General features: G+C 39.8%; 1 protein-coding gene across 3 annotated transcripts in view; it reads right to left on the bottom strand.

Moving 5' to 3' along the window:
- The window catches only part of GOLM1 (golgi membrane protein 1), a 124,585-nt gene that overhangs the window by 89,459 nt on the left and 21,901 nt on the right, over positions 1-13,225 (bottom strand). For 2 of the 3 annotated variants that reach the window (XM_049795701.1, XM_049795702.1), the window contains exons 6-10: positions 9,743-9,881; positions 5,761-5,890; positions 4,225-4,512; positions 2,699-2,812; positions 2,282-2,393 (exon numbers count right to left, since the gene is read on the bottom strand). In XM_049795701.1, coding sequence (XP_049651658.1) covers positions 2,332-2,393; positions 2,699-2,812; positions 4,225-4,512; positions 5,761-5,890; positions 9,743-9,881 — 733 coding nt within the window. In that variant the 3' untranslated portion in view covers positions 2,282-2,331. Of the gene's footprint in view, positions 1-756; positions 2,394-2,698; positions 2,813-4,224; positions 4,513-5,760; positions 5,891-9,742; positions 9,882-13,225 lie in introns of those variants that run through there. The other variant, XR_007505116.1, reaches the window with a different exon arrangement.

Raw genomic sequence — 13,225 nt, 5'->3', positions numbered from 1 at the left:
ATGATTACAGCAAAGAAGCTTCCCTGTCTTGCACAACTAAAAATTTTAGTGACGGACAACACTATGTAAACCACAGTTCCAAATTAATCTCTTGTTTTGTTCAACTAAAAGTCCTTTAATTTTAAAATTTTAATTCTATATAGTAGACATACAGACCCCTTGTCTACTAGAAATCTACTACCCTAGTTACATTCCTGTAGCACTTGAAGCTGTTGAGAGTAAGACTGCATTCCTTCATGGTTTTGAACATTGCTCTTATGCAGGTTTTCAGACCCACTACTGTCAGAGGTCTAACAAGTGTCCTTTGTACAAAGGTAGTCTTGTTTATGGAGAGGACAACATCTAGCTGATTAGCAAGAAGCCCAGTCAGGTTTGGGCAGTGTACAGAAATACAGGCAAAACAATTCATTTTTAAAAGAATTCTATGGCAATATATTAATTACCTTATGGATTTTGTTTGGGTTTTGGGGATTTTACCAGTATCATGTTAAAGCCATTCATTCAACTTGAATACAGTGTTTCACTGTGCATTTTATACTGTTAGAATATATGCTCTTTAACAATCCCTATTAAACTCCTGATTAACTTCATCTCAGCTATATAATTCTTTACAGATTAAGTCCTAAGAAAATGCCCCTCTTACTAAGAATATGGGTAAACATTTTGATCTTAAAATATGCCATTATTTGCAAAAAAAACCCCTACCTTAATAGCCCAAGTTGCCCAACACTTGTCCGTTAGAAGAGATGCTTATACTTTTCTCTCCTGCTTACAGGCATTTGTTTTCCCTGCTATATTGACTGTATTAGCCCAGACCAGTTAAGTCTGACTTAAGTGGTGAAAAAAAATGAGTAACCAAGAATTCAGTAATGGAAGTTAGTGCTTTTCTTAGAAGAATTCAAGTCACACATGGCAAGTCTATCAATTAACTGTTTATGTATTTAGGCTTAAGAGGCACCATTTAACTTGAGCTCTCCCTTTCACTCTGATAACTAACACTCTTCTCATACACAAAAGAACCAACCTTCCACTTGCATATTTAGACATCTTCAGGTACAGGAGCTGTAAACTAGTAGACTGAGGAATGACACACCACAGAAGTAGTTACAAAATGAAGTGCATTAAGAGAAAGCCAAGACAAATTTGTATTTTCTTAAATGGAATTGCTGGTTGGGAAGTTAGTCATGTCTGTCTGCTCCCATGCTGCCTCAACAGAGGTTGGTTCATACTTGCAAAGATCGGTCCAGACACAGGTGTTGGTCTTGAGAACTGACACAATCTTCAAAACATCTTACTAGACACAATGCAGGCTGGACTGCAGTTAAGGGTGCCTTAGTGGTAGCAGAGGGAATTTCTAAGTTATCACAAGTAAACTAGTTTCTAGTTTGCATTCAACAAGTTACAGAAAAGACGAAGACTACAGAACATTAACAACATTATACCTTGTGAATAACTTAGGACTTCACAACAACTACAGCTTCACCTGTGCGAGCCACTGAGATTCTGGTAAATGCAGTCCGGTCTACCTTCTTCAGAAGTCTGGCAGAGCAGATTAGTCACTTTGAACAGCTGAGATGATTGCTGTTCTACAAGGCAAGCATTTGCCTTTCTACTTTTTAGCAGAAGATAGTGGCTGAGTGGAGTAAAGGGCAGTCCTAGCACAGCTATTCAGATGGCTTTGTTACAAAAAGTTCAGGAGTTTGAATTTTTACACTTTAAACTTGTGCAAGTTAGTGGTAAGTGAACCATACGATAGTACTGATCTTGTGAACAGGATTCCAACAAAGCTTTCAGAAAAATCTTCCTGACTAATCTCTTAATGAGAAGACACTATTGTCAGAATCCTTTTTTTTTAACCTAAACACTGAGAACACAACCAGGATAGTGTTTCAGCCTGGTTACAAACAGTATAAGCTAGCAATTTCATTTAGAAGGCCCAGGAAAGTATATTGTACTGTGTAATATCTGAGGACTACAATCACGCTTTCTGAGTCTATCTACATTGCAGTAAAAAGGTGGCAGAATAGGCACCATGGGCCATTTTTCATCCTTCCCATGTTTTGTCAAGGTTAAGTCAGCTTGTCTTAAGCTCCTTGTAGAACTAGGCTGGGGATTTCTCTATTGCATTGTTTTAAAACAAGCCTCCAGAGATTTAAGATGATTTTTTTTCACCACTGAAACAGTACTAAAACTTCACAAGAAAATACTACTTCATTTGGGCCCTTATTGAAGACTTGAGAAGATAATCAAAACATTCTCAGATCACTTTGCTGTCATCGTTGCTGCATTCATATGAAGAGGTGACAAGGTTGCATGATGAACCTCCTTTGCTCACAATCTCTGTCGTTCATCATGCACAGATAAGTGGTTCTTCATATCTTCAGGGTTTTGAACTAATTAGGAAAAAAGGTACAGAAATCTCTTTAAGAGGCAGAAGTGATAGTTCTTCATCTAGAAAACAATCGTAGAACACAGCAGGAGAAATTTTGAAAGGACTGTTAAGTACTGTATGGTATAGTAAAGGCTACAGATACTGACCCTCCCCACCACATGTTAAACAATAGCTTCAGTGATGTTATATGTAAAATAGGTCACACTGTCAACATGAGGGAAAGCTCAAAGAACAAACAAATTAGCTAGCTATATCTGCTACAGGATACCATTCAAAATATCATCTTAATTTTTTTTTCTTTTTTACCATGTTCAATCCCTGCAAGTGCTGCTTCCTTGTCCATTTCTGATTCAGCTTCATTCTCATCTAAATTGTAAGCAAAATCCCTGTCCTGGTTCAGTGCTTCATGTTCTTGTTTGTCTGCAAAAGTGTTAAAATTAATTAGTTTTATGCTATACCATAAGGTCATCTGCACAAGAAACAGTTACTGTAGCAATCTTCCACAGAATTTACTTTGCTGCTGAATGAATTGCTGTTTAGTGTAGGTTTTCATATTATTTCTCCTTCTGAACTGTTAAATTTCAGAGCAGCTTTTGCTGTAATTCTCATCTAAAGAACTAGATAAGAGACAGAATCTTTGGGCTTTTGGAAAGTGTAATAAAATTCAGCCAGTGCTCAGACAGACAGAAAGGAAAAGCATTAAACAATTTCAGAATACAGTAAAGGACAGCCTAAGGAAGAGTAAAACCTGAAGCCAATGCTTAAAACCCTGGCTTTTCACTGGCTACATGGCAGAGCTTTTTCTTGCGCTAATGGTTGGATGATTTTTTTTTTTTACCTAATCTTTCTGCTATTTATTTCCATTGAAATGGAAGCAGTTTAGGTAACTTGTATTCACATCTTTTTGGGGGACAGCTTGCTCTGGCCAGCATCTTTTTGGAGCAGTTGGAAAAATACTACTTTAGCAATGCAGATGAGATTATTTATCCCTGACAAGTTATCAACAGTGTTAACATCATTACTCATGATTCTATGAATGCATTTACTAGAAAAGCATAAACAGCATTTTTTGTGGGCATCAATTCCTGCTCTGACTGCCATAAGGCTCCCTCTTGATTACTCTGGGCTACTGGGTCCACCTGAGACCAAGTTCCTCAATACAGATGGAGGGATGTCTAGATTCTGGTCAGGTTTGGGCACCAACATCAATACTCTGCTGCTCGGCGCTGTGGAGACACATGGTTCAGGGTCACTTGTGGTAGATGCCAGAAACTGGCACCTTTGCAATATCTGATCTGCAATTTTGCAGACTCACAATAATAAACTTTACATACATTAAGTCTTAGGTCGAGTTTTATTTATGCTAGCTTATTTTGAAATAGGGATAGCTAGCATTTACACATGGACACTGTAAAAGGACTATCTGCAAAACATCAATACTTGGTATCATTCTACTCATCAATGCTTTGGATGGTTAACATCAAATCCTTTTCAAATGCATCATATTCTTATAGAGCCTCAATACCAAAAAGCTTCAGGGCTAATTTCCCCAAATGCTTTGTAAAGCCAATGGGGAGAGAGACAGGAAGACTGCTATGGTGATACAGAACAACCCAGCCTGGTAGCTCCATGTCGCACAAACAGAAGCCTCCGTCTTTATCCATGGACTGTAGAAGACTGCTGGGGACCGACTAACCTTTTACATCTCACACTAACCTTTATGAAACCTTATACTAAGTCTAGCCAGCTGCCACCACTGTTGCAGAAATCATGCCCTATTCCACACTTTCATTTCTTTTAGTGTTCTTAACAATATGTGACATGCTACCTACCATCCTTTCCAGTGGGCGAGTCATCCTGCTTAGCATCATAATTTAGGAGCTGCTCCCTCTCAATTTCCTCACTAGCAGCCTGCTCTGCTGCCAGCTGTAATGCATCTTGCCCAGCTACATGTTTTTCATCTTCAGATGGAGTCAGCTCCTTCTCTGACTCAGGCAGCATCTCCTTATGACCTGCAGCAGCCTTGAATGAATCCTGCGGGTTTTTCAGTTGACTAGAAAGCTTCTCCTCTTCTGCCTTAGGCTCCTGTCTTCTGCTATCAGCTAGGCCACTTATTCTTTCTGTAAGCAATAAAAATGATTCTGAGTAAAAAACTTAATGCCTTTCAGTGGTGGCACAAGTTAAAAACCTTTAATAAATACTGCTTTATCTTTCTCATTCAATTCTTGGTTTTCCTCTGAAAATGTATCTTCCAATCACATTAGTTCCAAGACAACCCATATTTTTCCTACTGGGAACAGCTAAAGGATGAGACATTGTTTACTGTCAACAGATTCATGCTTCTACCTACTTAAAATTTTGGTATGTGCAGCTAATAAATTGGGCAGGTGAAGCAAAGCAGTTTAAATAAAAATTGCAGTGTGCTATATAACCACCAGGTTTCTGTGTGTTACATTTCGTTACTAACAATAAAACTGATTTGGTGTTCAAAAGTAGCTCAGGACAAAGCAGTCACATGGGCATATTTGCAAGTAAATCAAGGCTATTCTTATTTTTAAATATGAAGAGGAAGTGCAGGAGGGCTATTACTTTTAGCAGACATTATCATATCTTTTTGCCTGTGTATCTCTATTTTTACTGAAAAAAATCACAATAAAATTTGCCTGAATAAACTATACATAGATGTTGTCTTCAATTGCTAGCTCTCTGAAATCAGAGTTGCATGCTCCCAAGATTGTAATTTAAGATAGCATGCAAGAATAATTAAATAGGAAATTTAATTTCTATCACAAACAGTACTATGCAAGACAGACATACAAAGATATATCCATTCAAATTAATAGTTTCTGAGAGTTTAGTGCCAAAAGCAACCATTAGGTTAACTAATCTGATCTCCTTTGTATCATTTCCTTTACTTGCATTTTGCTCATTGACAACACATGGCAAGCATGCCTGTCTGTTTGGTTAAAGCCTAACTTTCAACTATTCCATAGGGTCAGGTAGCAGGCTAGATGTATCGAACTTATTAAGAAAGCAAATACTAAATGTGCTTGAAAATCATTGCTTCCAAAAGCAGGGCATTTTCTCTGTATTAAATGAGAATATGATTCCAGAATTGTAAATATTTGTATTTTTATTTACAAGCAACATGTCAATTACAACAAAACTAAACCAGTAGAAATGCTAGTAATAAAAATGCTTGAATAGATATTATACCTCTCCACAGCTGGAAATTTGAATAAAGTTCAGTCTGCTGGTGTCACTTTTTCCATCTTAATCTTTTGTACAAAAATGGGTTTTTTTAAGTATTCAATTAAATTACAAACATTCTCAACCAGTTGCTAGTAAGAGAGTGATTTCCATCTCACCTTTAGCCTGCAGCAAGTCTATCTTTTTTACTGTAGGTACTGCTTGAGGCACATCTTCATTGGGTTTCTGCTGTTCCAAGTCAGCCTGCCTGAACTCGGTTTGCTTCAAGGCTGGTAGTTGAATATTGACCTATAAAGTGAATGTACACAGATAAGCATTGGTCTATGTAACTACTCCTGGATTTAGAAAGGGAAGTGGAAGTTAGATAAGAATTCAGTGGGGGGAAAAATATCCTAACAAACTTGGAAATATTTGGACTGTAATTTTTATTGGTGATAGAAGTACCACACAATCTTGAATATGCAGTGATGCTTCTATATAACAGCACAACACACTGGGAGAATTTAACACACCTTTATTGTAATGGCAGCTAACAATAAAGTTACTCTTCTTGGTTAGTATTTCACAAGAAACAACACTACCTGTTATTCTCTGAGGGTCACAGAACAGTAACACCACGCATTTCTCCACTGTTGCCCTGCTACGATGTCAGCGTCAGTGGAGAAAAAAAACCAGATGGCATTAACTACTGTTAGTAATCTACAAGGACAGGTAAACTGAGTTTGGGCATAATAAGACTTTAATTAAGCAAACCTGTACAGAACTGGTCTGAAACTATGTTGAATGCAGGATTAAGATAAGAAAAACATAAATCGACCAACTAGGCAACAGTATCTGTTTAACATGATGGAGCTCGCTTAAGAATGTATTAAATGATGGTACTAGTCTGCTCTCAGCATCTGACCTGCTTAAAAATTAATGTCTAAGATCTACACCACCTTGAAGATCTTCCAATTTAGCGATTAAAATTCCACATACAACTTTTAGTCATATTGGCATTTTACTGGCTGAAAGCTATGTCAATTCAGTTCACACAAACACTGAACATGAAATGTGCCTGGAGCACGTGTTGTGTATACCAGCTTTGGCACAAAAAACCAGACCATTATGGAACTGTTTGTTCTATGGAGATTTTTTGCTCATTTTTTGTTTTGCTTAAAAAAAAATAAAAATTGGAAGACACAGAGAAAGAACAAACATACAGACATTTAGAAATATAAATCTTTTTATACCTGGTACTATACATATGAATAGGAAACCTTATGGTATAGGAAGTCATAGTCAACAAAGTTTTTTGCTGTGATGTTAGTAAGATTGTAGCTACTCATTGTTCTAAGCAGGTCAATAAAACACTAGGTTGTCAAGTGTTCATGCAGTCATTTGGAGAAATGTCTGCAGAAATAAATGGTTTAATAACCAAGAAGTCAAAGTTGTAGAGGATTTGTAGGATATGATTACTTGGCTGTGTTGAAAATGTTTAAGCTTAGTCAAAGGCAGGCAGAACTAAAGACCTTGTAGGGTTAACACCATGAAGTCCAACATCAACAACAAATAATCTAGCATTAACTCTTGTGAAAGCTTGAGAAACAAGTATTACCACAGAATATTTGGTTATTGTAGTAAGGATATTCAGAAGAACTCCATCTTCCTTCAGTCATTAAAACAAAAATGCTGTATTTAAAAATCATTCTGTTTCATAAATAATTCAGCCTCTTGAGGTCACTCTCTACAGTGGAAATCATCAGAAACTGAACATAAGATTATTTTTCACTTTATGCTGGGCATGAATTCTTCTGTAAAAATGCTAAGCCTGCACTTACTAGCAAGAAATTACCTCTTAATTAAATATGCAAAAGCCCTTAGCTTATATTATCTTAAATTTCTAGGTCAGCAATTTGTAATGATGGTGTCAAATAAATTAAAAGGGTGTATGCTGAAAATTTTTTAAGTTGAAGTGGTTGGATAAAAAGATAATAATTGGAACATGTTGTGTATTCCTCAGCCAAGAAGTATACATCATTCCTTACAATACAGCGCTGTAAGAAAAGCTGTTTATTAACCAACCAACACTCCATTTTCTTTCTCCGTTTTATTTTAACTCTGACCTTTCCATTACATAAGCATGTACATCTTACAAACAGGAATTATTCCAGCTAAAAACATACACAGATTTCCCCAGGGTCCCCTTGGCACTAATGATAAATAACACGGCTTTTATACAAGCAAAAAGTTGCAATCCTTGGGCAAACAAACAACTGAGAAGGTTACAGCTTGACGTAAGAAACACTGTCACAGATGCTAGAGAACACGAGCAGACAGAATTTATTTAGGCTGTAGCTATATTAGTGGTTATCTCATCTGGGACTATCCCCTCCAGAGATTAAAAGGAAACGGGTAGCCTGCCCTGCTTAACCTACTGCCTGCTTTGAGTAAAGATTGCCTCCAGCTATGGGACTTGTTGCAGGAGACTGAAATTGTCCTGCAGAGGAGCTTCAGCCAAACTCCTCAGGTTCCTTTTGGGATGATTTTCCTTCCAAGCAAAAAGGTAAAAAAAAAAAAACAACAAAAACCCAACAACCTGCAAAACAAACAAAAAAGCATCTGGTGCAAGTAACTGTAATGAAAATTTGCTGCAAAGCCACACCAGAAATTATGTTGACCACCTCATGGTCTTCCCCACATCAACTTTCCAAATAGTATTTCACACCTTGACATTAAACAAGATACATTGGTGTGACAAACAAATATATCTTCTTCAAATGATGGGCTTTTAATTTACACTTCACTACAAAATTACTACTTTTTATTTACTGATTTGACACTGTAATAAAAACTATTGATAAACAAGAGCTTTCACTTTTCTTTTTTTTTTTTTTAAGGGATAATGGGCTGGCATTTCCTGTCTCTAATGCTTCAGTCATTTTGCAGCTCTCATACAATGCAGGTTCCCAGGATAAAAGGTCACAAACTTAGCAGTTCTCTCTCCCACCATTTTACATAAAGGACTGGACACAGACTGGAACCATTACCTGAACACCTAGGGGTCTCTGGGCAGATGTTTCAGCCATTTTCTTCCACCATTTTCCAGCTTTTTGCAAAACCCAGCTTCAATCCTCATTGCTTTACCCTTTCCACTTCTGAAGTCATCAAATTGTTTCTTCTAGTAGCCTTTTCTTTGCCAAAGAGAAAAGGGCATACACCACCACACCCCCACTGCCTTTGCAATGAGAATTGGGGGGAAAGGTCCTATTGCAGTCACACGTAAAAAATGTAACTTCTGTAACTTGGGCTTGTTGTCCTGACAGAAGGGCTACTTCAGTACGTAGAAATAAATCAGTTGCCTTCTCACCCAGGAGCTTCACTGCATGTTTCCAGGGCCATCTGTATCAAGCTTAGCCAATCAAGTCCTATTCCTGACCAAATCCTCCTTCACTGAAGCATCAGTAATTCACATGCCAACACAACAAGATGATCTGAAATTTCCTTTTCTCAGGATCTCCTCTTGCCCTCTGTACCCTAGGAAGGAAAAGTCAGCTGGCACACAGCCACCCTATGTGGCAAGCCTGCCCCATCCTAGTAAGCCTTCTCATGTCACATACAGCAACACCTTTTGTGGTTCTTTGACTCGAAATATCCAAAAGCAAACAGCTAGCACATTTGATCTTCCCCTCATTCCCATAGTAAAAGGCTGACATTAGGATTTCTGTGAAGATTCATAGTTGATGGACCTCAAAGACCCTTGGACTACAATATCATATTCAAGGCTTGCTGCTACTCTGATGTGATTCACAATTTATCCTCATTTTTAACACGTCTTCAACACACAAAGCAACTAAGTCCTTTAACGAGGTAAAATGAGCTGTGAACCAAATCTCAGCAGTGTAAATATTCTTTAATGGGCTCCACACCACTCCCAGCATTACCTCTCAAATTCTGCTTGTCTCAGAGACACAGGACCTCTGCCTCTTCTGTCCTCAGAATTGCTCCATTTCCCATAGATCAGAAACATTCAACAAATGTGAAGGAAAGCAGTGTAAAACTTAATAAGATGGGCTAATATTAGTTGGAGATAGCAGAAAGGTGGAAAACCCCTTAGAAATTACAAAGAAAAAGATTTTTAAGAAATTACCCAAACCATACCTGGCTATTCCTTTTTGAATCTTCTGAGAAGTCTTTGTTTTCTTTGATTTGTGGTATATCACTACCCTTTTTTGTAAGCTCATCTATCCTTTCTTTACATTGCTCTTTTAATTCTTTCATCTGGTTGATACACTGTGACCTGGAGAAAACATGAACAAGTGAGCAGTTAACTTTCATCCACACTCTTCTAAAAATTTCTTTTGTAACATGTCCATTTTTTTTATTTTCTTCCTCTTTTTATTACTTTCTTGGTTCTACAATCTGTGCTTACATTTGGGAAGTCACTAGGCAAAAATGGGGTGTTAACCTACGTCCTAAGGACAAACTCATGGTGCAGACGGTCCAAGTTATACTGGAAGAAATTAATTTAAACTGCTTTTGTTAGACAACTCAACAAGCTACATGAATTTTCTGGTCTTCCACTAAGCATTTCTAGTATGATAACAGAAATGTGTATTTGGATTTTAGCTAGGAAGAGAAAACATCAAGGTACTAGATGAAATAAGAAACAGGTGTAAGCTACTGCTAGCAAAAACACCCTTTCTCAGCATTTCACCAAAGTGCAGTGCTGCAAGAGTTTACAAAACATACGTAACAGAAATGAAGTTCATCAGCAGGTATTTGGTTTGGGTTTGTGTGGCAGGGTTTTTGGTAGTGGAGGAAGGGTGGCTCCTGTGAGAACCTGCTGGAAGCTTCCCCGGCTCCAAGTCAGGCCCCTCTCTCACCAAGGCCGAGCCCATCAGTGACAGTGGTAGCACCTCTGGGAGAACAGATTTAAGAAGGGGAACCTGCAGTGGAGAGGGGAGTGGGATGTGAGAGGAACCCCTCTGCAGACACCGAGGTCAGTGCGGAAGGAGGGGAGGAGGAGCGGGGGAGGAGGGGATGCCCCTGCAGCCCCTGGTGAGGCGGCAGGCTGTGTCCCCCCAGCCCATGAGGGGAGCCGGGGAGCAGAGGCCCACCTGCAGCCCGGGGAGAGAGGAGCCCACACTGGAGCGGGGGGATGCCCCTGAAGGTGGCCATGACTCTGTGGGAAAGCCTGAGCTGGAGCAGTCTGTGCCTGAAGGACTGCAGCCTGTGGGAAGGACTCACAATGGAGAAGTCTGTGGAGAACTGTCTCCCGTGGGAGGCACCCCACGCTGGAGCAGGGGACAAGTGAGGAATCCTCCCCCTCACATGATGTGATGAACTGACCACAAGCCCCATTACCTGTCCCCCTGCACTGCTGTGGGCTAGGAGGTAGAGAAAATCAGAAGTGGAGTTCAGCCAGGAAGGAGGAAAGGGGGGGGGGGGGGGGGGGGGGGAAGCGTTTCAAGGTTTGGTTTTACTTGTCATCATCCTTGTTTTGATTTGTAAATTAAATTGATTTTGTTTCTTCCCCAAGTCGAGCCTGAACTTTTGCCCATGACCATAAGCGGTGAGTGATCCCTCCCTGTCCTTGCCTCGACCTTGTTTCTGTTTATTTTCTCTTCCTCATCCCACCAGGGCCAGGGGGAGGAGTGAGCAAGCAGCTACGTGGTGCTTTGTTACCAGCTGGGCTTAAACCACGACACTACTCTAAGTTCCAAAAGGAGTATTTCCTCAAGATGCAAGTATTGTATATCTTTTACATACTTTCAATAGTTACACAGTGCCATTAGTCCATTAACCGTCATGACACCAGGGGTCTTCTGTTTGCAGTTCTGTGGCCTGCCTTTCCCTCACAGCTCAACCTCGAGGTAAGCCCGAGGCTGCTGCAGCAGTGTTTTTCCTGAAGCTCCCAGGGCAATGTTTTCCCCTTTTGTGGCTGTGCTGAGGATCCTGTGCAAACCCCAGGAGTGTTGTCAAGCTGGGTTTCTCAGGGGAAGTGACTGCCATCAGGGCAAGAACAACTTTTGTCCCCCACTTTCTTCATAACCTGTTTTGTAACTTTTGGTTTATATTAGAAGACAACCAAGATATAGTGAATAACAAAGCAGATAAGCTTTACCCCATAACACACATGTAGAAGGCTTAGAAACCAGTCATCATATGACCCCAAGTATGCTTTCATGCCAACAGGAACAAGCAATAGTGGGTTTGAGTGGACCCCAATAAGAAGTGCATTATGCTAGGGAAAAATGTGAAAAATCATCATTGTTGTCAGCACCCACTGCACTGGAGAGTATGCCCAAGGAAGAGGCTTGGCTGGTGACCACACAGTTTCTCTTCCCTGCTGGCCCCAGTGGCAAAGGAGTGTGTTGGGGGTTTTTTTAACCCTTTTTTCCTTTCTCTCCCTCTCCTTTGTTTTTTTCCCTTCTAAGGCAAATTTGAGTTCAATGTATACCATCAGCTACAGACCCTGGAAACATGCCTTCCTGCATGCAAAACCTTTCTCGCCATCCTTTGTATATATAACAACTTGGTCAACATGCTGCAAGTTTTACGTCCCCCTCACTAAGACAGAAAGGGGGATTAATTTCTTCTGAGCCTAGCTCTGGCAGTGTTAATACTCCCAGTGTAACTGCAGCTGGTTCAGATGGGCATATCCCAGTTTCTCAAGCTGCATATAAGCTACTACTACCTAATCCAGAAGAATTCTCAGGGCACGTGCCCCCTATGACAGCAAGTCACTCGTTTTATTGCATTTTCATCCTTCTCCACCCCCACTTTTTAAAAGTAAAAAAATCTGTTCTGTAGTTCGCACCCAGAAAGGAAGAAGAGTGGCAGACAGGTACGCTATGAACTGGCAAATTAACTACCTTTATGAACTGACAAATTAATTACCTGTATTACCTTTTCTTCTTGACAAGACATTATTCTCAGGTCTGATTTTGCTAATGCTAATACATGGAAGAGTCATCAAACTAAGCAGTACTTCCTAAGTCCGTGAACATCAGAGACAATAAAACAATATAGGCTTGAGTTATGCACATATTCACTAATTTCTAGGAAATAAAAGAACATCAGAATTTCCTGCACCTCAGTTTGCAAGCTTGAGAAAGTTGTGGTATACAGACAGCCTGAAGCTGGATAGACCAACCTTTCGCAAATGCTCTTTCATCCCACACTGCACATGAAAATAAAGTTCATTTAACATTTGTGACAAATCCTCATTTTTAATTTATTATCTGTGAAGGAATTCCCTTCTTGTAAAAGGGATGTCTGGAGATTTGAATACTCTGCTCATGCATACAACTTCCGAAGAACAAGAACAGCACTGTTTTCTCCACCTCATGCCGTCAACACGACATACTCCAAATGGGCAAAAACAGTGCTCTTGAATTCAGTCTCTGTGGCATGTTTTCTCTATCACAAGATCAAAAAGAGTTAGTTTCTGTGATAAAGAGCTCACCTGCGCACGGACAAAGGTGCTCAAGTAATAGCCTCCCCAGCTGCCCCCAGGCCCATCACAGAAGCCATCAGCCCATCCAAGGCCCATCTCCATGAGCCCAAAGGAGCACAGAGGCACAAGGGCAGCGGGGAGCCTAAATTACAGACTCAGAAGAAGGGTCACCCTGTCCACAC

The sequence above is a fragment of the Accipiter gentilis genome, chromosome Z, assembly GCF_929443795.1.
Source record: "Accipiter gentilis chromosome Z, bAccGen1.1, whole genome shotgun sequence".
Taxonomy (NCBI): Eukaryota; Metazoa; Chordata; class Aves; order Accipitriformes; family Accipitridae; genus Astur; species Astur gentilis.
The sequence above is the reverse complement of the archived record's forward strand: the minus strand, read 5'-3'. Positions and strand labels throughout refer to the sequence as shown.